A 23201-nucleotide genomic window follows, 5' to 3' on the forward strand; every position below is an offset into this window, starting at 1 on the left:
GGCCCCAACACTGAGGACGAATGCTAGCATTTCAAGTTGTGGAGGGTGACTTTTAAAAAGGAGAAATAATGGGGAGTTCCCTGGTGGCCTAGTGGCTAGGATTCCGGGCTTTCACTACCATGGCCCGGGTTCAATCCCTGGTTGGGAAACTGAAATCCTGCAAGGCACACGGCACGGCCAAAAAAATAAAATAAATGAAATGAAATAAAAATAAAAAGGAGAAATAAGTAAGGTCAAAAAGGAGCAGGCAGAATGGTAGGATGCAAACAAGAGAGAAGACTCCCAAGAGCTTAACTTGGAAAAAATTTCAAAGGCAGGTTGGTGTGTGTCAAAAAATGGGAAAATGTGGGATTCTGGGGACCTGGGCTCATCAGTCATTAGCTGTGACCTTGGGTAAGTCAATTCTCCTCTAAAGATCCATTTCCTCACTGTTACAATTAGCAGGTCTGACTCAATCAGTGGTCTTCTGGCTGTGCTCCAAGGAGCCCAGGTAGAGGCTCCAAGACGCTGGCAACCAGCCCTCACCTCCTCAGCCAGAGGAGCTCTGCTCCCTTCAGATTCATGCATTGGCTTCTGCACAGAATTTAGTTTGAGCAAAAGACTACGGAGCTGAAACAAAGTCTGAAAACCACTGGTGTCAACAACCCCGCTCACAACTACATAAAGATCTCAGGTTTTATGGTTCAACAGTTCTCTCCCAAAGCTGGAGCCCCTCCTCAAGGAAGAAAAGGTACACGTGGGCCTTGATCTCATCTTCCCAGCCAGACTTTAGATTCTGAGAAGACTGAATTTGGGCTCATGGTTCTCAGCTTCCCATGACAACTTCCTGTTTGGGCTCATGGAATCTCAGCCTTGGCTGGATCTTTATCAATAAAAGATGTTTCACAAAATTCTGTGGCTGGATGCCTTGACAGGGTAGCAGAAAGGTTGTGAGAAGGAGCGTCTAACCCACCTTGGGTAGTTCTCAGGGTTGTAAGGGACGCCCATCCAGGGGTGACTGGGCCCCTGAGCTCTGGTATGTGTTCTGCTCACATGTGTGTCTTTATTTTTTTTATTATTTTTCAAAGGTTCATGCACATGTAATTTTTTATTTAATTAATTTATTTTTTTTTTATTTAATTTTTTTAAAAAAATTTTTGTCTGTGTTGGGTCTTCGTTGCGGTGCGCAGGCTTCTCGTTGCAGTGGCTTCTCTTGCTGTGGAGCGCGGGCTTTAGGTGCACAGGCTTCAGTAGTTGTGGCACGCGGGCTCAGTAGCTGTGGCTCGCCAGCTCTAGAGCGCAGGCTCAGTAGTTGTGGCGCACGGGCTTAGTTCCACGGCATGTGGGATCTTCCCTGGCCAGGGCTTAAACCCTTGTCCCCTGAATTGGCAGGCGGATTCTTAGCCACTGTGCCACTAGGGAAGTCCCCAGGAAGTCCCCTCACATGTGTGTCTTTAATTTCATTACATGCTCTTTCTCCTTCTTCCCAGCCTCTGGTTTCTTGTCTTCCTCCTTTTCCCACTTGCCTCCCCGCACTCCCCTGCCCTCCCAGCCTGAGGTCTGTGCTCCCTCTGAAGCCCTGACACTTTCCCAGAGTCCTGGGTACAGAGTCCTAGGTTTGAGCAGGGAGTCGGTGAGATGCCCAGAACAAGCAGGGCTGAATCAGGCACCAGGAGCTTTGCTCTCAGGGGAAGAGACACCTAAAGGGCCCACATCAAGATACAAGGACTGAGACTTCCCTGGTGGTCCAGTGGTTAAGATTCCGAGCTTCCGATGCAGGGGGCGTGGGTTCGATCTCTGGTTGGGGAACTAGGACCCCGCGTGCCATGTGGCGTGGCCAAAAAAAAAAAAGATACAAGGACCATAAACAAAATGTGGTACCTGCACACATACAGTAGAATACTATTCCTCCTTAGAACGGAAGGGAATTCTGACACTTGCTACAACACGGATCAACCTTGAAGGCATTATCAAAATGAAATAAGCCAGTCGCAAAAAGACAAATACTGTATGGTTCCACTTATATAAGCTGTCTAGAGTAGTCAAATGCATGCATAGAGACAGGAAGTAGAGTGACAGTTGCCAGGGATGGGGGAGAGGGGGAAATGGGGATTTATTGTTTAATGGATATAGAGTTACAGTTTCAGAAGATGAGAAAGTTCTGGAGATTGGTTACACAACAATGTAAATACACTTAACACTACAGAACTGTACACTTAAAAATGGTTAAGATGGAAAATTTTATATTATGTGTATTTTACCACAATTTTTTTCTTTTTTTTTAAAAAACTTTTTACTTTGTATCAGAGTATAGTTGATTAACAATGTTGTGTTAGTTTCAGGTGTACAGCAAAGTGATTCAGTTATACATATACATGTATCTATTCTTTTTCAAATTCTTTTCCCATTTAGGTTGTTACATAATATTGAGCAGAGTTCCCTGTGCTGTACAGTAGGTCCTTGTTGGTTATCTTTTTCTCTTTTTTGGCTGAGCTGCATGGCATGCAGAATATCCTAGTTCCCTAGGGATCGAACCCGCGCCCCTTGCAGTGGAAGGTCAGAGTCTTAACCACTGGACCGCCAGGTAAGTCCCTGGTTATCCATTTTAAGTATAGCATTGTGTACATGTCAATCCCAAACTCCTTAACTATCCCTCCCCCCAACCCTTCCCCCTGTTTACCACAATGTTTTTAAAAAAGAAGAAGAAGCAAGGACTATTTGAGGAGTCCTTGGTATCCCCAGGGCTCAGGTGGCCCTCTTCCTATTTGTCACCTGGACGGGACATAAGGTGGAGAGTGAACCTTGGAAGGAAATGAAACTCCTCCTGATTACAGCTCCTCAAACTGCAGGCCATTCCTGAGCTCTCTGCTCATGGTTTGGCCTTCATGTTTCTAGATCTCTGGGCTCTGGCCCTTGTCCCCCAGCTCCCAGACACTGCTCATTTCTCTGAGGAATATGCATGAGGCCTCAGGTGACATTATCACACAGACTCACAAAAACCCAGCTCAACTAGTTAATTCATTTAAAAAAGCAACTCAGAGACTGGTTGGAATCAGGGAACTCGGCACAGCCTTGCCGGAGCTGTTTATTTACGGGGAGGGCTATGGGCCCATGAGGTCCTCGGGGCTGCGGTGCAGTGGAGAGTCCAGGACTCCAACTCCAGCTCAGTCACTCTGGGCCTCTCGTTAACTCACCTGGGCTAAGGCCATGGGCCAGGCACCTGAAAGAAAGCACTAGATATACTAGTGAGATATACTCTAGATATACTAGAGGGCTCTACCTCACTCTCCATACCCCAGCCCCTGATCACAGACCCCACCCCTACCAGGACGGCACCAAGCCTGGGCAGGAGGGCGCAGGGGGTGGTCAGGGAAAGGAGAAAAGAGGAACAGGGTCAAGGGCACCTGGGACCTGGCTCCTCACACACAGGAGCCTATACAGGAGGCCCCTCCTGAGGGAATGGTCTTGCCTTGAGAGACCCCAGAAGAGGCAGGAGGATGTGACTGATGAAGGTCAAGGTCAGGTGCAAAGACCAGGGAGGGCAGGGGGCAGGGCAGGAGGTGACAGGAGCACTAAGAGGGCAGGGGACTGATGGGCGGGGCCAGGCTGTTCTCCGCCCCCTGCAGTGCCCTGTGGGGCCCCAGAGGGACCCCGAAGGAGAGGCTGCACTCACCCTGGAGGGGTCTGCTTCACCCAGACATGATGTGCTTGACAAAGGCTGGGAAAGAAGATGGAAATCAGCCACTGCACTTGGCCTCTCTCAGCCCCTTAAACCTCTTCTCCCTGCTCTATACCGCCTGACCTCAAACCTTCCCAATACCCTTTCTTCAGACCATGATTCTTTCCCCCATTTGCGGTTGATGGGGAGAAGGTGGAAGGAAGTAAGAGACATAACCACTGCTCTGTGTCCATTCTCTGTGCTGGTACTTGACACAGATGAAATGAGCTACATTATCTCTGCCAATCCCCACAACCTTGGGAAAGGGGCCAGCATCACCCCATTGCTCAGATGAGAAAACCAAGGCTCAGAGAAGGTAAGTGACTTGCTCAAGGTCACACAGCTGGTATATCACAGAGCTATCTCCGAAATCCATGCCCTTTCCATTACGCCATAATGTTCACTCCCAGGATAGAAAAAGAGCAATATCCACTGGGAGCTCACCAAAGCCCATGGGGTGCACATATTCCCTAGCTCCTGCATCTGTTCTGTTCTGCAGCCCAGCCCAGCCCAAACTGTACCCAACCCCCCATCTCTGCGTGACCGGGGAAGCGCAGCATGAGCCGATACCTTCGTAATTGATGCAGCCATTGGCATCCTCCTGCCCTGCTAACAGCTGCTCCACTTCAGCCTCAGTCATCTTCTCTCCTGGGGCGGGAGGCAGTGGGCACTTAATTACAGTTGGGCAAAGGAGGCACAGGCCAAACCCAAGCACCCCCTTGAGTCTGATGGCTCAAGACTTCCTGGATGTAGGAAGTGGCAATACCAAAGCTCCCCCAGAGGCTTTGGAGGGTGGAGCCAAGGGTCTTAAGGCCCTTCCTAGTTCCCAAGGTCTCTCCCTCTGGCTACAGCCACCAGTGGGTGAGCAGACCAGGGCCCCAGTGACTGAGGCAAAGACAAGGACAGGAGCCCTTGGTCCTACCTCTCAGGCCTCACCCCTGCTCGGCCAACCTGCTCTCCTCTCCTTCCCACCCTGCTGAGCAAACCCAGTTGGGGAAGCAAGACAGGCCTGGATCAGGATGTGATCCTCAGGACGCAGGGACCCCCGTGTCTCCCCAACATATGCCACTCGGGCACTTCCCACGCCTCTGTTCCCCCTGCCCTCGGGCTCCACCTGTGCCCAGCTGGCATACCCAGGGTGGCGAGGACGTGGCGAAGCTCGGCGCCCATGACCGTGCCGTTGCTCTCCTTATCAAACACGCGCAGCCCCTCCACGAAGTCCTCGTAGGTGCCCTGCTCCTTGTTGCGGGAGATGTGCTGCAGGATGGGCAGGAACGTCTCAAAGTCCAGCATCTTGGCATTCATCTCTTGCGGCGGGGACGGGGAAGGAAAGGGGATTCGACGTGAGCTCGAGGGAGCAGAGGGTCAGGAGGGGTCTCACCCGGCTCTGCCAGGCTAGCCCGTCCCTGGCAGCACCCAGAGCTCAGCCGCCGCCACTTCTGGGTGGGGCACCCCGTCAGCAATCCCGGAGGGCTCAGAGGCCCGGGAGCCAGGCAGGAGCTGGCTCTGGGCACTCCTCTCAGTGAAAGGACTAGGGCAGGAGGGAAGAGGGACTGTGGCTCCACCCAGACCTCTGAGCTCCAGGTGGCCAGCGGGGCAGGGAGCTGAGGTGGCAGCAGTAGGATGTGAGGGGCCCCAAGGGCCACACAGTGCAGGCCTCACATTCACAACTTAGACTTCTGACACGTGATAGACTCCCAGTCACAAGGGTAAACTGACAAAATTGCAAAAAGAAAATTCTGCATAACTCCAAATTTGGGTCCCATCACTAGACCACACTGCCTGGAGCAACTCTGAATCAGTCATTTTTAAAAATGTGTGACTCCTGTGGGACTAGCACCCTTCTCCCACATTGCCATGTGTTAAGAGCTTTAATTTAATAGAGGTAAACCATTTTTAAATACCCCAAATGTTGGCATTGCTTTCTTTTATAACCCAGGAACCTCCCACAGTGGAAGTGCCCAGATATCTTTCGACCTCTGAGAAGCCCTGCTGACACCGGTAGGCTCCTGGTCCTCTGGCCCTTCTGGCCCACATCCTTCACCCCCCATCGGTGTCTTCACCAGCAAGAGCAGGAGGGGAAGGGGCCAGAACCAAGGAAGGGTGTAGAGCCAAAATGGGGCCCAGGAAGCTTCCAGAGATGGCCCACCCTGGCTGGGGGCTCCTGCCCAGGTCTGCCTGGCCCCGTCCTCTCAGAAGGACATGTGTGTTAGGGCAGCTGTTAACTTGACTGCCATGGTGACAGGTGACATTCACAAATGTTGCCACTTGCACCACTTTCTAAGCTCTCATTCACCAAAATCTATCAAATGCAAACGAGTGAAAGAAGCATCGTTATAGAGCTAATCTTGAGTCTGCTCTAATTTATATTAAATGAATAATTTGCAATCCTCAATGATCTAACCATCATTAGAAACAGGACAGCACAGTGCTGTGACACCTCGACCACAATTTGCTGGTGGGGAAGAGGGGGGCGCTGGCCAGTTATCAGCTTCCCTCCAAGCTTCCCTGCCCCATGTCCCTGGCACCCTCGGTGTCAGAGGAAGACACTGAAGAAGTAGAATGTCGCTTCTGTTCCCCAGGAGCTCCCGCCCTCATGGGGAAAACAAGAACAAGGCCAAGTCACACTTTTCGAGGGTCAACTAAGTGCCAGGCGCTTCCAGGTAATTCTAGCAATGGGAGGAGGGTAACCTGGGGAGGGTAGGTTGGTCTTGAAGGGAGAGAGCCCCAGGGGCGGCGGGGAGACACCACGAGGCCCACGCTGACCTTCCGGCTTGGGCTTGCCCAGGACGCGCAGCACCTCGGCGTTGGTGGGGTTCTGGCCCAGGGCCCGCAGCACATCCCCGCACTGCCCGTAGGTGATCTTCAGCTCTCCAGTCGGGGTCCGGTCAAACAACGAAAAGGCCTCTTTGAACTCTGCAGAGAAAAGACTGGCTGCAGCCCCCGGGGCCAAGCGAAGGCGGTGGCTGGGGGCTGATCCGCCTCAGCGTGGTTGATAAAATATTTCAGTATTTCCCTGCAGCCATCATCCCAGCCGCTCCCTGTAACCCATCCCCACCCCATCTTCTGATAACTAAAGAAGCATCCTGGAGCCCCACGACCTGTTCCAGTGCTGGGCCTGGGATCTCTTCCATCGATCCCTTGTCACATCATTTGAAGTCTCCCCTTCCCCCGCCCCTCCCATCCACCCATCCTTCCCTTTGCAGGTGAGGTGGCTGACTGTTGAAAGAGGCAGGGAAGTGAAAAGAGCGGTGGCTGAGGAGTCAGGATTCCTGGGTTCTCCTCTCGGCTCTGCCAAGCAGCCCAGGGCTGGGTCTCAGTTTCCTTGAGCACGCACAGAAAGTAAGGCTCCACCACCCCCCCTGCCCCACCTCCCAGTTACTAGGAGTGTCAAAGGAGGTGGCAGTGTGTGGAGGCACTTTGCAAAGTGAAAAGACCTGTTCAAAAGTCAGCTAATATCAGCACTGCCTGTTCCAGGCTGAGAGGGGGCTCCCAGGCGGGACAAGGTGACCTCGTGGAAACAGTCAGCCCGCCCCAGCGCTACCCAGCGCAGGTGGCCTCGGGCAAACTCCTAACTCCCATGGGCCCTCTGTTTCTTAGCTCTAAGTAAGGATACAGTGTCCACCTGTGTGGGCGGCTTGGGGGATTACAAAGCACTCCAAGCATGGTGTCTAGCATGTGGTCAGGGAATCAACAAATGCTGGTTATTATTATATTTCCTAGCTCTGGAGCCAGACTCCCAGAAGGTTCCAGGGCAGGTGTCCAAGGGGCAAGGCTGAATGAAGGCACTCCTGGGCCCTTTGCAAAGAACCTTAATTCCTAATCAATTTGGATTCAACCAACTCCTCACTGGGAATAATATGGACTGGGTATGGCACTGAAATTACCTTATGCTACCCGCGAAGAAACGGTTTACTAAGCAGATTAACAATATAAACCTAAGAAGAATGTGTGAACTACTTAGGAGAAAAGCTGCTTTTAATCCTCTCTAAGCACTTTAGAAACACTTATTTCCTTTGATGCTGCATATGGATTATTTACAAATCATTCCACATATCAAAGCAGGTTCCCCAAGACATTTACCTGCCACTCTTTATTAGGCTTTGTATGAATTTCAAAGATATAAAACTGCATGTCTTTCAAATTAGTAAATAATTGAGTTCAAATTCTGTTTCCATTGCTTAGTAGCTGTGTGACCTTGGGCAAGTAAATATTTAACCTCTGTAAACCTCTTCTCTTCTATAAATGGCACCTATCTCATAGGGTCCTTAAATTTCATTCAAATACAATACAATAATGTACGTAAAAAACCTTAACTCTGTGTCTTAACACAGAGTAAATTCTCCAACAATGCTGTTAGTAATCTCTTACTGAGTTTAATACCAATTTTACCACTTAACTGTGTGATCTTGGCCAAGTCACATAACCTCACTGAACTTTGCCCTCTGTCAAAAGGAATAGCATTGACCTCACAGCTTTGTTAGAACAATTTAATTTTTTTTTAACTTTTAAAGCAATTAGCATGGCTTCTGGCACAAATTCATTGTTCAATAAATATGGTAGTTGAATCTGAACTCAGACTTTTTGATCTTCTCCTAATTCATTCAGAAGAGTGAGGGCAAACTTAATAAAAGTAGGAGTCTCTACTTAAAAGAAGAATGATATTTAATAGAAGGATGGAACAGGAGGGAAATAACAAGAATAATGACCTATGATTTGAGCACTTACTGTGGGCCAGGCTCTGAGCTGATAACTTTGCATGAATTATCCCTTTCATCTTTACAAAGACTTTATGCTATAGCTATTATTATCCTCATTTATAGGCCACTGCAGATGTGCCTTCCAGCCAACTATTAAGGAAACCAATTGAGGAAGAGGAGGAGGAGGAAGAGGCCTGCTATACCAGCTAATGTTCCCGACTGCTGGGAAGGCTGGTATGCACATAAAAACCAAACACTGAAGTCTAGGCTAGCTACTAGGAGAAAAACAAGGCCAGTGTGATCTCGAGGTATATGAGAGATGAAGTTCATTGTCCCAGAAGAAACTTCTGAAAGATCTGTAGTAGGGAGCTGCCTGCTAGAGCAGTGAACAATGGTGGTGATCCCTTTCCAGAAGGATATGGAAATATGGACCAGAGAAGGAAGTCAGGACTTAGAAACTAATTCCTATGAGAAAATAAATAAATAAATAAATAAATAAATAAAAGAAATTGGAGCCATATCACCTGGAGATCATAAAGCTAGGAAGGGATTTGATAACTATCTTCAAATAGATGGAGAGTATCTAGAAGATGCTGAATAGAGTCACAGAATTTCTGAATTGAAAAGAACCAAATACCCTCACTTTGCAGATAAGAAAATCCAGGTTTAAAGAAGTGACTTGCTCTCAGTCTCATGGCCAACAGTGGCAGATTTAGGGCTAATATCAAAGTCTCCTGGTTGCAGATAACGTTCTTTCCAGCACAGCAGGAGAAAACCATCTTCAGTTTCACCAAAGAGCAAATGAAGAGATAGGGATAAAATTAAAGCAAAAACAATTCCAATCCAACCTAAGGAACAATGCCTTCAAAGTCAGAGGGATGAAAGGCTGGAATGAGTTAGGCCCCAGCCCTGAAAATCTTCACAGAGAAAAGAGGCAACCAGCTGTCTCAGTTGGCTTTGACCAGGATTCCCATTTGGGAAATGAAAATTTTTTATCATTAGTTGATTTTCTAGTCCTCATGGGTACCACTGTGTTTGTATATACACTGAGTATATATTTAACTAAAATGCATTAAAATTTATTTTAAGAATTTCACAGCACTACAAAGTATTGATGGAAAGTGAGCGTCCACAGGGTATTGCAAAAATGGAGTCGGACTCAGTTCACTTGTTTCAAATTGCATCTGCCATCTCTCATGCCTTATTGGTGGGTAACTGGCATCACTTTTTTGGAGGGAAACTTGGCAATAACTATTAAAATGCACATATCCTTTGACTCATTGCTAGGTAGATCCCCTGGGGAAAGCATTATTTCCCCCAACTGGAAACAACCTGAAGGTCTATCAATGTGGGCCTGATTGAATTAAAAGGTGCATCCACGTGTGAGAATCTATATAACTGTTTAAAAGAATGAGGTAGAACTGTTGGTGTTAAATATAAAAAGATATTTAAATATATTATTAAATAATACGTACTATGTTATACATTGTTAAACCCAAATATATATTAAATAAAAGATGCAGGACAGTATGCACCACATGACTGAATTTGTATAAACTTTACACATACATACATACATACTGGTTTAACATTATATATTTTTTTATCAAAGGATAGGGCTGAGGGGCAACAATTAAGTTGGAGGGCGGGAGGTCTCGAGGCTTGTCTTGAAGCTACCTTAATAATATTTATATTAAGTTGAGAAAACAAATTGTCTTCATCAAAGATGGAGAAGGGCTGATGGAGATCACAGGTGCACTAGGGCGCCCTCAAGTCACCGCTGGTCCTGCCACCATTAGGGGGTGAGCATCTTGGCAGAGTTCAGGATGCAGGGAGAGAGAGCTGGTAACCTAAGGAGGGCTTTCCAATAACAAACCAGAAATGAGGGCTTCTAAATATCTTGGATAGGAGATTATAGAATGGAGGAAAAAAAGGCATTTTTGTTGTGCATCTATTATGTTCCAGGCAGTCTGGCAGAGTAGTTCAGAACTCAAGTCTGGAATCAGATTGCCTGAGTTAGAATCCTGGCTCCACCACCAACTGTCTGTGTGAGACTGGGCAAGCCACCCAACCTTTCTGTGCCTCAGTTTTATCACCTGTAAAGTGGGGTGGTGATAGTCCCCACCTCACAGGGTTGCGGTGAGAATTAAAAAAACTAATCCACGTAAAGTGCTTAACTAATAACATGTAGTAGGTGAAAGTGAGCAGAGAACACACTTATACTTGCTATTTTGCATAACTGTTTTCCAGTCACGCCTTTGTGTACCCTGACTCAAATACGGGTTTGCAATGATGATGATGATGATGGTGATGGTGATGGTGGTGACAGTGATGATGGTGATTGTGATGGTGGTGATTACTATTATGGTGGTGACAACAACTCCTCCCCAGGAAGCGCAACAGAGAGAGTGTGGTGGGATAGGTGGGGTTGCTAGTACTCACCTTCGATCTGGTCAGCAGTGAAGTCTATCTGTGGAGAGAAACACAGAGGAATGAGGGCTGGGACTGCTAAAGCCTTCCAAAGGGAAGCAGAAGCGGCTTCCGCAGCAATCGGGTCACCTCCAGCAGACACTGATGAGGACGGAAGGAGACTACAGGCTGAGAGTCAAACACCGGCCTCCTGACAACTAGGCCACAACTGACAGGCTGTCAAATAATGCAGCCTCCAAAGCTCTCTCAGCACCACTTGTTAAGTGATGGCTCCAAATGAGAGGGAAAGAGAAACACTCTGAATAACTCTAGACCCCACACTGACTCCCTATTATAATTCCTTTGGGTCGAATGTAAATTCCGTCCCAGCGGCTGTAAACAGCCCTCGCATCCACCCCTTCAGTCTCTCCCCTTTCTACTTGATGCTGACTTTCAACCCACCTCCTTCAACAAAGCCTTCCCTCACCCCCTCCATCCCAGCCCCTCCTTCGGCACACATCCCTCTCAGGCGGGCCCTGGATGCTTCCTGTTTTCCTGTCATGCCTTTATGTGTACTGTGACTCCGTGAAGCCAGGGTCCTGGCAGGGCAGGGGATTTGCCAGAAAATGCCTGGCATAGAGTAGGCACTCAAAATATATTTGTTGAGAGGAGTAAAGTTTGGGTTTTCCCCCCTAAATTCAAATCTGAGTACAGAAGAAGAAGGTGGAAGGCTCTGAAGATGAATGACAATGAACAAGCATGAGTCATTATTTTAATTTAGGATCTTGCATGTTACTTCACGGTCCTTATCCACCACCACCACCCCCTCAAATCCCCTCTCCGCTGGTGGTGGTAACCAATCCTGGAGCATCTTCTTTGTGTGCCACCATTCCTAGTCTTGATTCTGCTGCTCTGTGCCCATCCGAGACTGACCTCGTTAATGAGGACCACTGGAGGTGGCCGGAACGAGCTAGGAGAGCAGGAGAGGGGTTACACCGTGTTGGGAAGAGAACTGGCTGTGCCCAGGAATGGACTTTGCCGAAGGAGTAGGGGAGGGTTCGTCAGAAAGTTAAATAAACCCCCTAAATGGGGTAAAGGATGCTTTGAATGAACCCTCTGGGGAACGGTGCAGTTTGCCTTACTTTGCGATGCTTTAAGCCCCAGGATTAAACATTGTAAGAGAAATTAGTATAACAACATAACATCTGAATATATGGTCATAACCACACACATTGGGCTTAAGTTGACTTTTGCTCTATTTTTTTTTTTTTTCTTCCCTCCCTCCCTCCCCTGCTCTATTTTTGAGCAAAGAATCTTCTAAGCAAAGGAACTGGGTAAAGTATAATAATAGTGAAAATAGTCTTCATGAAAAATACCTAATTTTTTTTTCCACTTTCAAGCAATTTCAACAACTCCCAGAACCGGAAAATCCAGACATGGAAAAGAGAATTGCAACCAGATGTGAGAAATTGGGGAAGGTGGGTGGATGGAGGGAAGTGAGAGGCCAAAGAGAAGGAACTCGGATGATACCACTAGGCAGCTCTTGTCCAGACTAGGCTGTCCGACGGGAACAGTGCGTTATCAGAACAAATCAGAAATCCAGGTTTCCTGAAGGGGGAGATCGTCAGCTTTTCTTGCTAGGCTTTGCCCAGAGAGGGAGCGATGTATGACCTAGAAAACCTTCAGGCACTTTCAAGGTCTTACCCTGTGCCTCAGTTTCCCCAGAATGTCCCATCTCTTGGCCAAGCCAGTTCTGCTTAAATTCCGCCCCTTGTAGGGACTACCATAGATCACCCCCAGGGTTCTGGGCACAGTGGCAGGGTCTCCCAGGGCTGTGGGTACTAGGAAGTATCCTGAGAGAGCCAGGGAGGGTCATCCAGTTAGAGCTCTGGGGGCTAGTTTCTCTTCCTCTTTGTCACAGAACCAGGTCCTGAGCTCTAATTTTGATCTGATTCCTCACCACCCCCAGCCCTGCCCTGAGGCTGATATACCCAAGGGCCCACCACTCCCAACCTGCTATTAATAGCCCTTCATACCAGTAGCCACTTGACCTCTTACATTCTGGTGCCAAAGCTTAAAACTGCTTCAGTCTCCAGAGGCCTCTGACCCCCTCCTTCATTGGCCCATCCCCTCCCTGTTCCATTCCTTAAGCAGCTGGGCCAGATAGCTGGGAGGCCTAAAATGACTGAGTCAGTAGGCAGGGTCTACACCAGCTCCAAGGAGAGGGGCCTTTCGGGGCGAGGGGAGCGCGGTGGGGCAGAGAGGGAATAGGGCTGCGGCGGCAGAGGGAGCCTGGCCCAGCTCCCACACCAGGTTAGAGAGAGGGTCTCGGCCTGGGCTAGGCTAGGCCACTGCATGCTCCAGATAGGAGCCCAGGCTAAGGGCACAGAAGGAGGGGTCCACCTGGGTGGGGAAGAGGAGAGAGAAGCAGGCTCTTCTCATCTTATCTAGGGCCTCCCTGCCCTCACCACCCACCCAGTGCAAGGGTCTTTGCAGGTGAAGCCTTCCCCAGACCCCAGCACCCAGAGAGCAGGGCTCCCTCGCTCTTTATATCACCTACTCCCAGTTACACCGGAAGTTATCATTCTGTGTCTGTTCTCCATAAGAAATCACACAGTCTTTTTTACTTCACTATGGTGGTCCCCACAGTGCCTTAAAGAAAGTTTAGGTGGTTGGTTGGTTGTACCTCCCTGCCATTCCCAACTTTGCTGGGCAAATTTGGGATGACAGAGCAGGGCTTCCTCAGACAGAGCAGAAAAGCCTGCAATCCAAAATAGCCCTCACCAGCCCCAGCACCTGCTCCACGCCCCATGGGACTGTGAGTGGGGGATGGACACCGCAGCCCTCACCGCGGTCCAGCCTCCATGAAGGAGATCCCTGAGCTCCAGAGCAAAGAGGACCCTGAATGTCATGCCCACCCCCATCCCAGTGGCTGAGGCTCACTTACCTTTATACTCTTGGGATCAAAGGCAGGTTCCTTGTGGTGCTCAGGAGGTGGGGCAGAGGCCAGGGCTGGGGCTGAGGCTACCTTGGCCGCTTCCTTCTTAGGCTCAGGCTTCTTAGGAGGCATGTTGTCTTGTTGGGCTCTTCCGCAGAGCTGGGACCTAGGAAGGAATCAAGAGATGCGGCGCCCAGGAGATGAGACGGGAGACTGGGCTGCCTCCCGCCCCTTTTATCTTGGGCAGGAGCCCCCACGGAGGGGCTGGGTGATCGCAAGAGCAACTGCTGCTGACTATAAAAGGAAGAAACACCAGCAGGGTACAGCTGACAACTGTGCATTGTCACCAGGTTTGGGGCTACCGGCCCCCTCCCCCTCCCCCTCCCCCTCCCCCCACACCTCACACTCCTCATGACCTCCACCTCTGGGTCAGGCTGACCCCTTCCTGCCAATCAGTGGACACCCAGAGGGGCCAGGGAAACAGACCCTCTCAAAAATGCCAGAGTCCAGTCAGAGAGATGAGCTGACTTGAGCAGTTGATAATCCTCACACAAAGCCCAGGGGAGGGTGAGGCTTTTTTTAGTCCCTCCTGAACAGAGGCAGCCCACTGCACATTCCTTTTGAGCCAAGATCCTTTAAGCTGAGAGCCACTCTGGGGCCTCAGCTCTGCCCTGAGGTTCAACTCTCCGGCCTGGCACCCTGAAGCAACAGCTGGTCCGGACAGCTCACACTGTCCCACACCCTCCCAGTCCACCGGGTAAAGCCCTGCATCTCCCAGAGCAGGCTCCCCGGGAACTCCACAGACCTCAAATCCCTGGGTCCACCCCACAGCTTCATTCATTCAACAGATATTGAGCACATAACTTGTGCCCAGTGGAGCCAGGGTGAGAAGCAGAGAGGTTGGCTGAAAGTCAATGAGACTGAAGGTCAGGAAACTTGGGTCTCATTTTTATATACTGTACCTCTAGCTCATTCTGTGCCCCCTGGATGTGCGTGTGTGTGTGTGTGTGTGTGTGTGTGTGTGTGTGTGTGTACAGTACTTACTGTGTATCAGGCACTGGTAGTTAAGTGCCATTCACACAAAATCTCCTTAAATCTTCACTGCAGTCCTATAAGGTAGATATTATTACTCCCATTTTACACATGAGGAAATTGAAACTAAAACTGGTCAAGTAACAAGGCCACTCAGCTAATTAGCTATAAACTGGGATTAGAACCCAGGTGTGTCTGATTCTAAAGTTTGTGCCTGAATCATTGATATTATAATCCCATGGCGGGGGTGGGGACACATATATATTTGTGGGTTCATCAGATAGGTCAGGATGAATACCGTTAAAATGTTAACAGGAAACACCCCTAAGGACACAAAGGGTAAGGACAGGAGGATGACAGCAATTTGCAGTTTTTACTTTTTTCACTTCCTGTATTACTGGAAGTCTTTACAACGAGCATGTACTGTTTTTATTTTTTTTTTAAAAAGTTGAAAGTCAAAAAAAAAATGTTCAGAAAAACAACAACAAAAAGCTTCTCCACTGCATAGAATTGCTTTGAACTGAATTGTATGGCTCTACATTTCAGAGGTTGAAGAGAAATAAAGCTGAGAGAAGCAGAAAAGTCACTTTGCCTTTCTAGGTTCACTTTCCTCTCCCATAAAACAAGATTGCTAGGGACTTCCCTGGCCGTCCAGTGGTTAAGACTTCAGCTTCCAATGCAGGGAGTGCAGGGTTCCATCCCTGGTGGGCGAACTAAGATCCCACATGCCTCGCGGCCAAAAACACAAAACATAAAACAGAAACAATATTGTAACAAAGTCAATAAAGACTTAAAAATATACATTAAAAAAAACCCAAAAAAACCCCCAAGATTGCTAGACCACAGAACGCCTGGTGCCGTGGAGCCCACATCTGCCCATTCTCTGGGTTCCCTAAGCACAGGCTCCAGGTCCCACATTTTTCAGAGCCAAAAGGGCCCTTAGAGATCGTCTCATCCCGTCTGGTGTGACAGGTGAGGAATCTAAGGCCCAGGAGACTTCGGAGCTACCGCGAGACGTTCAGCTCTTTACAGGCGGAGCTGCGCCAGCTAAGCCCGGCTGCTCGTGTGCGGTGCTCCTACCCCACCCTGCCCGTCCTGGACCCTATACGTGCTCTCACCGCTGGTGAGCAGAGAAGCCTTCAAAGAAAACTGAGGCAGGAAAGGGGGGCAGGTCTTGCCCAGGGGGACCCTAGAGCAAGACCAGGACGCAAACCCTAGGCCAGTCCTGGTCCTGGGCTGGTCCGGCAGCTCCTTGGCTCTTTTCCCCTTCCCCCTTCCCCTCTCCAGCCTTCTCTTCCTTCCGACTCCTTGTCCCCTGCTCCCGCATGCCTCTGCTTCCACTCTTCAGTATTCTTCCTGGGGAAGTACTACCTCCTTCCCCAAGGGGGTTGGGAGCTCAGTATGTTGGTGATGAGGAAGGAGGAAAGAGGAAGCCCAGCCTCCCCTCTTTCTCTACCCCCACCCGCATCCCCTTCCTGGACGAGGTGCAGAGATACCCACAGTGTAGAAAGCTGCAGGCCAGAAGCTGCGAGAGCCAGACACTACTAGTTCTGACTGTCAGTCGCTTCCCCTCTCTGGGCCCCAGCTTCCTCATCTCTAAAGTGAGAGATAATCAGGAGCTTTCAGTGTGTTCAACAGACACCTAAGGCTTCCTTAGCTTGCTTCTGGCTGTCAGGGACACAGAGGGGCCAGGTCTTGGGGCTCCTCTATCCCCTGCCACTTCAAACAGCACCACTCCTAGGTGTTTTATATACTGGAGGTCCCATGGTCATTTCGTAAGAAATAGTTCCATGGTTTAAAAGTTCAAAAATAACCAGTGAATGAGATGTTGAATAGAAAAACAAGGTATTCTAATCATTCTATGAAGAAATATGATCCCCAAAAGACAGGCAGCTGTAACTCTGTCTTTTCCTTTCTTTTCTTTTTCTTTCTTTCTTCTTTCTCCTCTTTTTTTTTTTTTTTTTTTTAATTCTAAGGCGAAACAAAATATCCAGACTGCTTGGGAACAGAGCTCTGAGGTTAGAAAACTGGGAACGCAGAATGGGGCTGGGGGATCTGAAAACATGGAAAGAGTGTGGACTTTAGAGGCAGACAAGCATAGGTCTGAATCCTGGTTTTGCCATTTCTAAATCTTGGGCCCAGGACCCTCAGGACCTTTAACAGTACACATTTCCTTCTCAAGTTGTTGTGAGATTTGTATGAAATAATGTTCGTTAGACACCACAAACCATCTCTGGCATATAGGAAACAATCATAGCTGTCAATTTCACTTTGTTTTCCAAGCCAGAGGAAGCTAGAGGTGTGCTCTGGTGTCTCAGGTTTCCCGGAAGGAACACCAGGAGAGGGGCCCGCAGGAGGGAGGGAGGAGTAAGGTGGCCGTGGCTAACTTGACTGTAAGGTGTGGGTTTAGGAAGGAGAAAGAGGTGGAAGGGAACAGGGGAGGGGAAGGGCGGCCGCTGGGTACCCACAGTGTGAAATATTTGTGGCTCAGAAAGCATGTAACTGGTCCCTGGGGCCCAGCAGCCTGCCTGTCAGCGACACTCAGAGGAGGAAGCTGCCTGCCTGAAACCTCAGTGGGGGAGGAGATGCTCCTCAAATCAGTTTCTGATTCTCTTTAAGCAACCCCAGCTAAAAAAGCGGCTGGCACTTCAGAAGCTACTAGAGGGGAGCTGTGGTTTCCCAGAAGGAGCTATGTCGAGAATCAAGATACCTGACACTAGCTTTGTTATTACTAAAACCCATGATGCCCACAGTTCATGAGACCCCCAAGAACTGGAGTCAGAGCTTTCACTTTCACTTTCTGCTTCACGGCCACTGACTTTCACCTTGCAATTTCATCCACCTAGAGTACCCTTCACAGGACCTAGGGCAGGGTTGACCAATCAGAGCAAAGGAAAGGTAGAGAGACGGAAGGAAGAGGCAGAAGTATAAAGAGGCAAGCATAGTAGCAGGTACTGGTAGCCTAACTACTGCCTCTGGGGAGGCATCGAGTGGTCCCCAGCCAGAGCTGCTCCAGCCACTTGAATGCTGCCACTGGAAGAACCTCACACTCAGTAGATGGAAAACGCAGAACAGAAATTCACACCAATCAGCTTACACCACATGTCAAATCTGGACAAACGCACAGAAGAGAACTGACATCAGCCCTCCTTTGGGCTGGGCTTCCACACACTCACACGTCCTCCTCCCTTCACCTCTAACCATGTAGGGCCTGTGTCCTGCCTGCCTGGGATCAAATGATGCTGACAGCATGCCTGGCTGTTAATGCTTTGTTCTCTTCACCTCCCCCCGCCTCTTCCGGCCAGTGTCTCATAAGCTAGACATAATGGGGCAAAGCTCTGGCCAACACTACATTTATATGTCTCTGTAGAGGACACTGGGTAAATCGGGCTCTGCCGCAAGGCAGAGGTTAAGAGGGCCCACTCAGGAGTTAAGAGTTCTGGGTTAGAGTCCTGATTGATTTGTCCATTAGGCAAGCTAGTTAACTTCTTTCTGTCTCAGTTTTCCCGTCTGTAAAATGGGGCTGCTAATATAACCTCACAGGGTGATTGTAAGGATTAAATGAGTTAATACAGATGCTACACTTAGAGCAGTGTCTAGCACAAAGCAAGTAATCAAAATCCTTAAGCTTGACTGAACCGGTGTGACGGCTGCTCCCTCTCCCAAGGTCAACGGCGAAAGAATTATAAACAGAAAACACCAAGAAATGAAGAAAACTGTGAGATACCCCTTGGGTGAAGGGGGGGCCCTGTTTTGAACTGGTGTGGTGTGTGGTAAAGGGGTGGCTTTCGTTTACGGCAGGAGGTGGCCAGGCATGGCTGTGGAATGATAAAAAAAAGAAGAGGATCTCTGGGGTTCTCATCTGTCTTTTCCTCCGCCAGTGTCTTAGAACAAACAGTCATGTGCCATCACCTTCATGACTCAAACCGCTGATCCAGGTGCTGGTAAGAGTAACATCAGGGCACTGAAGACGCACTGTGCTTGTGAGGAGCCAATAAAAAATAGGAGGGGAAACTGAACTTTGGACAGTTGTTTCCCTTCCTCATCCCCTAAACTCTCATAGCAGGAGAGCTGCAATCTAAGAAGTACTTCCCCTAAGGTTGCTTCTCCCTTGGAAGGTGGGGGCAAAAGGTGAAGCCCTGACATGAGGAGTTATTTAGTGAGGTTGGGTCTGACTGACTTGGGAGTTTTGGTGCTTGGGGTTCTCAGTCTTACGGCTCATTCAACCTTGACCCTCACCCCCTGGGCTAAATGGCACTGGTACACATTGCTGAACAGAGCAACCTACATGCCCATGGGCCAAATAACAAGACAGGTGAGGAGCACAACTAATTCAGATGGATACAACCCACTTGATTACAGATTGTACCTTAAGTAGAAAGATGACAACAGATAGACCAAGATTTTAAAAGTAGCATAATAAACATGCTAAAAGAGATAAAGGAACATATTACCAATACGACACCAGAACAAGAAAACATAAAGAAGAACCAAACAGAAACATCACATACAGAAAATTATAATAGTTGAAATAAGAGGGACTTCCCTGGTGGCGCAGTGGTTAAGGGTCCGCAGACCAGTGCAGGGGACATGGGTTCGAACCCTTGTCCGGGAAGATCCCACATGCAGCGGAGCAACTAAGCCCGAGCGCCACAACTGCTGAGCCTGCACCCTGGAGCCCACGAGCCACAACTACTGAGCCTGCGTGCCACAACTACTGAAGCCCACGTGCCTAGAGCCCATGCTCCGCAACAAGAGAAGCCACTGCAATGAGAAGCCCGCGCACCGCAACGAAGAGTAGCCCCCACTCGCCACAACTAGAGAAAGCCCACGCACAGCAACGAAGACCCAATGCAGCCAAAAATAAATAAATAAAGTTTTAAAAAATAGTTGAAATAAGAAAAACAACTTTAGTAAAACAAGCAATATGTTAGGTATAAAAATAACTAAAATAGAGCACACAATAGATATGAAAAGTAGCAGAATGGACACAGCTGGGAAACATATTAGGGAATTGAAAGATAAAAGAGAGAATGTCTCCCAGAAGGAAAAAAGAAAGGCAAAGAAATAGAAAAGCTGGGCCTTCCCTGGTGGTCCAGTGGTAAAGAATCTGCCTTCCAATGCAGGGGACATGTGTTCGATCCCTGGTCGGGGAACTAAGATCCCACGTGCCACGGGGCAACTAAGCCCGTGTGCCACAACTACTGAGCTCGTGCTCCTCAACAAGAGAGCCCACGTGCTGCAAACTAAAGAGCCCATGCACTCTGGAGCCCTCACGCCACAACTAGAGAGAGAAAAAAAACCCACACGGCACAACTAGAGAGAAGCCCACGCGCCATAGTGAAGAGCCCGCACCACAACGGAAGATCCCGCACGCCTCAACAAAGACCCCTCATGCTGCAACTAAGACCTGATGCAGCCAAAAAATAATAAAGAAAAAAAGAAAAAATAGAAAAGCTAAGAAATATGGGGGATAGAAGGAGTACTGCTTTGTGATTTAGAAGGGCAATCAAGCAGGAGTTGGAAGCAATCTGGGTCTCCATCACTGGGAATCCCTGGGTAAGATGCACCATGCACCATGAAAGAGTGTGTAGCAGTTAGAAGCAAAGGATTAGATGCATACACAGAAGAAACATAGTGACAAGTAAGAAATTGAATGAGGTATAAGCCACGATAACATTTCTATAAATTAAAAATATATGCATACAATCTCACTGATATCGTATTGTATATGAACGAGCTAAAATTGAAGCTCCAAGGAAAGAAAATGCTTATTTGTGACTTAGCTAGATAGGTACAAGAATTTATGCTAAAACTGAAACTTCTCATAACGCAAATCAATACACATTTTTCTAACATAAACACACAGAATATTTTAATTATAATCAACAGTTCTATGTAAATTGGCTGCAAAAACGACAAGAAAAGTTTAAATGTTTTGCTGGTGTTAATAAATCTTAGAGTTGCTTTCCAATTTATGCAATATCTCTTTGAATTTCATGTTAATAATACTGATTGACACAAGAATTGGTAAATTTACTTAACTTGCACATAGTTGTGAAACTGACATGCTTTTGCTTCAAAGTCAAATCAATTCTAAAATGAAGCAATTTTTTCAATTTGGATGCAAATATTAAAAGAAAATGATTTTTTTGGTATTTGATTCAGTTACTGGAAAATTTTAAAGTATGTTTGGAACAACTCATGTACATGAATCTACTTTTCAATTGTGAATTTTATGAAATCTAAATACAGATCAAATATTTATGATGAAAATTTAGCATCCAAATTGAGATAATGCTATAAGAATAAAACACACACTGGATTTTGAAGACTTAGGACCAAAAAAAAAAAAAGAATGTAATGTATCTCCTTAGTAATTTTTTATTGATTACATCTTGAAATAACATTTTGGGTACACTAGGTAGAATAAAATATATTAAAAATCTTAAAATACATGCATACTAGAAACATTACCTGTTATTCAAGAACACATACAAACAAAAGAAATACACATTAAAAATATCTGATGGTTGCCTAACGTTGTAATGTCGAGCGTAGTTTAGATGGGAAGGGTAATGAGATAAAAGGGAAAAAATAAACAATTAAACAAGAGAGGCCTTGCATGAACCATTGATGAAAGAAGGCTATAAATCAAGGAGCATGATTAACCCAGAGTCCTCTGTATCTAAGATTCCTTGCCACCAAGGAAGGAGGAAAAAAGCAATGAGTCACCTGAAGTGTCAGAGACCCTTAAGGCCCAGAGCACCCAAGGTAAAGGCAGAAAAGGAGTAGAAAAGTGTCTAAAATCAAAATTTCAAGGACCATGGTAGCACCGGCTCTCAGAGCACTTAAATCAGGTCCTCAAACTTCGTTTCCTTGGCTGTCTTAGTTCAGGTGGAGAGAGCTACATGTGCTTGGCCTCATCACTCAACAGTCAGCCTAAATGGCTGAAGCTATTTTCTGTGCTGAGATCAAGGCAGTGCCGCCTGGAGACGTATCTGCCAACTGAACTGTGGGAGGAGGACGCTGGGGGGGCCCAACGACAGGTGGGTTAGAGCCCGCCTGAGGACCGAAAGCAGAGCGCAGGACAGCTGGTGTTTGGCAAAGCGATTTACAGATGAAAAGCAGCAGAGAGCAAGTTGGAATCCTCACCAGTCATCCAAACTGCATTCTCCCAGACATCCTGACAGCTGCAAGGAGCTTTAGAGACCCAGAGAAGAGGGGGTGACTTGCCCGAGGTCACACTGTGAGTCGTGGCAGACCTGGGACAAGAGCCCAGGACACTAATCTAAGGTGACAGTGGGAGCTGGAATTGCTGATAGGGGTTCCCTCTGGGAAAGGCCTGGCCCCCAAGGGAGCATGGAAGCAAGAAGGCATCAATGAAAGAGCTGGCCTGGCGCCTACAGCATGGATGGCTCTCAGTAAGGAGGAGGTGATTCAAACTCCTAGCAGGCACTTGTCCTCAGCATTTGGGGATGTGCTCTCAATGCTAAAGATGATTCTCTTTTCTCGGTTTCCCTTTCCACCAGCTTCTTCTTTTACTTCTTGAATTCTGACTTCCCCCCTAGCACTCCACTGGTGACTTGTCTGTGGCTAGATCTGTGGTCTTAGATATCTCTAGGCCTTCTCTGCTGTACTTACAACACCAAAGATGTCACTGACCCTCCTCTCCTTTATCTCCTTTATCTACATTACTCTCATTCACTCATTCAACCGACGCCTAATGAGCACCCACCGTGTGCAGGTATGTTTACTAAGATGAGTGAGAGGCCTCCGCTGGCCCCAAGGAGCTCACTGTCTGGTGTGGCCGATGCAGATATATAAACAGAGTTTTAATATAATGATAAATAGTCTCACAAAGGTTTTACAAGGTATAACATAACCCCAAAAAGAAAGCATTTAGTTCTACCTGAAAAATCTGTATCTCCAGTGCCAGCTTCTTTCTTAAATTGTTCAAGCTTCACATTTTCAATTGACCTTTGGACATTTCTCACCTGAGGCATTTCAAACTCAGTATGTTTTAAACCTAGCTGATCACCTATCTCCCAAATCATATATTTGTGACACAAAAACAAACCAAGAATAATAACAAAGTCTATTTAAGACCACTATGGTGTATACTCAAGACTGGAATAAATCAAGTCTGTGTTTAATGCATTGCAGTGCAGTTTATTTAGAGAACAATGAAAGTCTCTCTAGAAACTAGAAAAGGGAGAAATAAAGAATCTATTATTTGGTTGGTGTCCTCTCCAAATGATACAGATATTTTTTTTGTCTAGCAGTCAGACATATATGTCCCTTCTGAGGAAAAGTAGATAATAGCCAGTAAGATCATTCAATTAGCTCTTTTGGTTTGAAGTCTATAGTCACCAAGCTGCCTTCCGGTTAGAAGGTTAGAATCTTAATGCCCTCAGGAGAAGGA

General features: G+C 47.7%; 1 protein-coding gene across 2 annotated transcripts; it reads right to left on the minus strand.

Moving 5' to 3' along the window:
- Positions 1 to 3025: 3025 nt before the first annotated feature.
- On the minus strand, positions 3026 to 13959 carry MYL4 (myosin light chain 4). 2 transcript variants are annotated; one of them, XM_082443307.1, is made up of 7 exons: positions 13754 to 13959; positions 10840 to 10867; positions 6464 to 6613; positions 4831 to 5004; positions 4268 to 4345; positions 3653 to 3697; positions 3026 to 3212 (listed from the first exon to the last, which is right to left on the minus strand). In XM_082443307.1, the coding sequence occupies exons 1-6, from the start codon at positions 13874 to 13876 to the stop codon at positions 3669 to 3671; spliced, it is 582 nt and encodes a 193-aa protein (XP_082299433.1). In that variant the 5' UTR covers positions 13877 to 13959; the 3' UTR covers positions 3026 to 3212; positions 3653 to 3668. The 2 variants fall into 2 exon arrangements, with proteins under 2 accessions (XP_082299433.1, XP_082299432.1); XM_082443306.1 differs by having other exon boundaries at positions 3026 to 3199; positions 13754 to 13910.
- Positions 13960 to 23201: the final 9242 nt, after the last annotated feature.

Source organism: Balaenoptera physalus (genome assembly GCF_965194825.1).
Source record: "Balaenoptera physalus genome assembly, chromosome: 20".
Taxonomy (NCBI): domain Eukaryota; kingdom Metazoa; phylum Chordata; class Mammalia; order Artiodactyla; family Balaenopteridae; genus Balaenoptera; species Balaenoptera physalus.

Excerpts from the sequence above, each read along its gene's own strand:
- MYL4 (XM_082443307.1), bottom strand. The coding sequence starts at position 13,876 with ATGCCTCCTAAGAAGCCTGAGCCTAAGAAGGAAGCGGCCAAGGTAGCC. Across the intron at positions 6,614-10,839 it reads CACTGCTGACCAGATCGAAG|AGTTCAAAGAGGCCTTTTCG; the intron begins GTGAGTACTAGC and ends TTTTCTCTGCAG. Across the intron at positions 5,005-6,463 it reads GGGCAAGCCCAAGCCGGAAG|AGATGAATGCCAAGATGCTG; the intron begins GTCAGCGTGGGC and ends CCCCGCCGCAAG.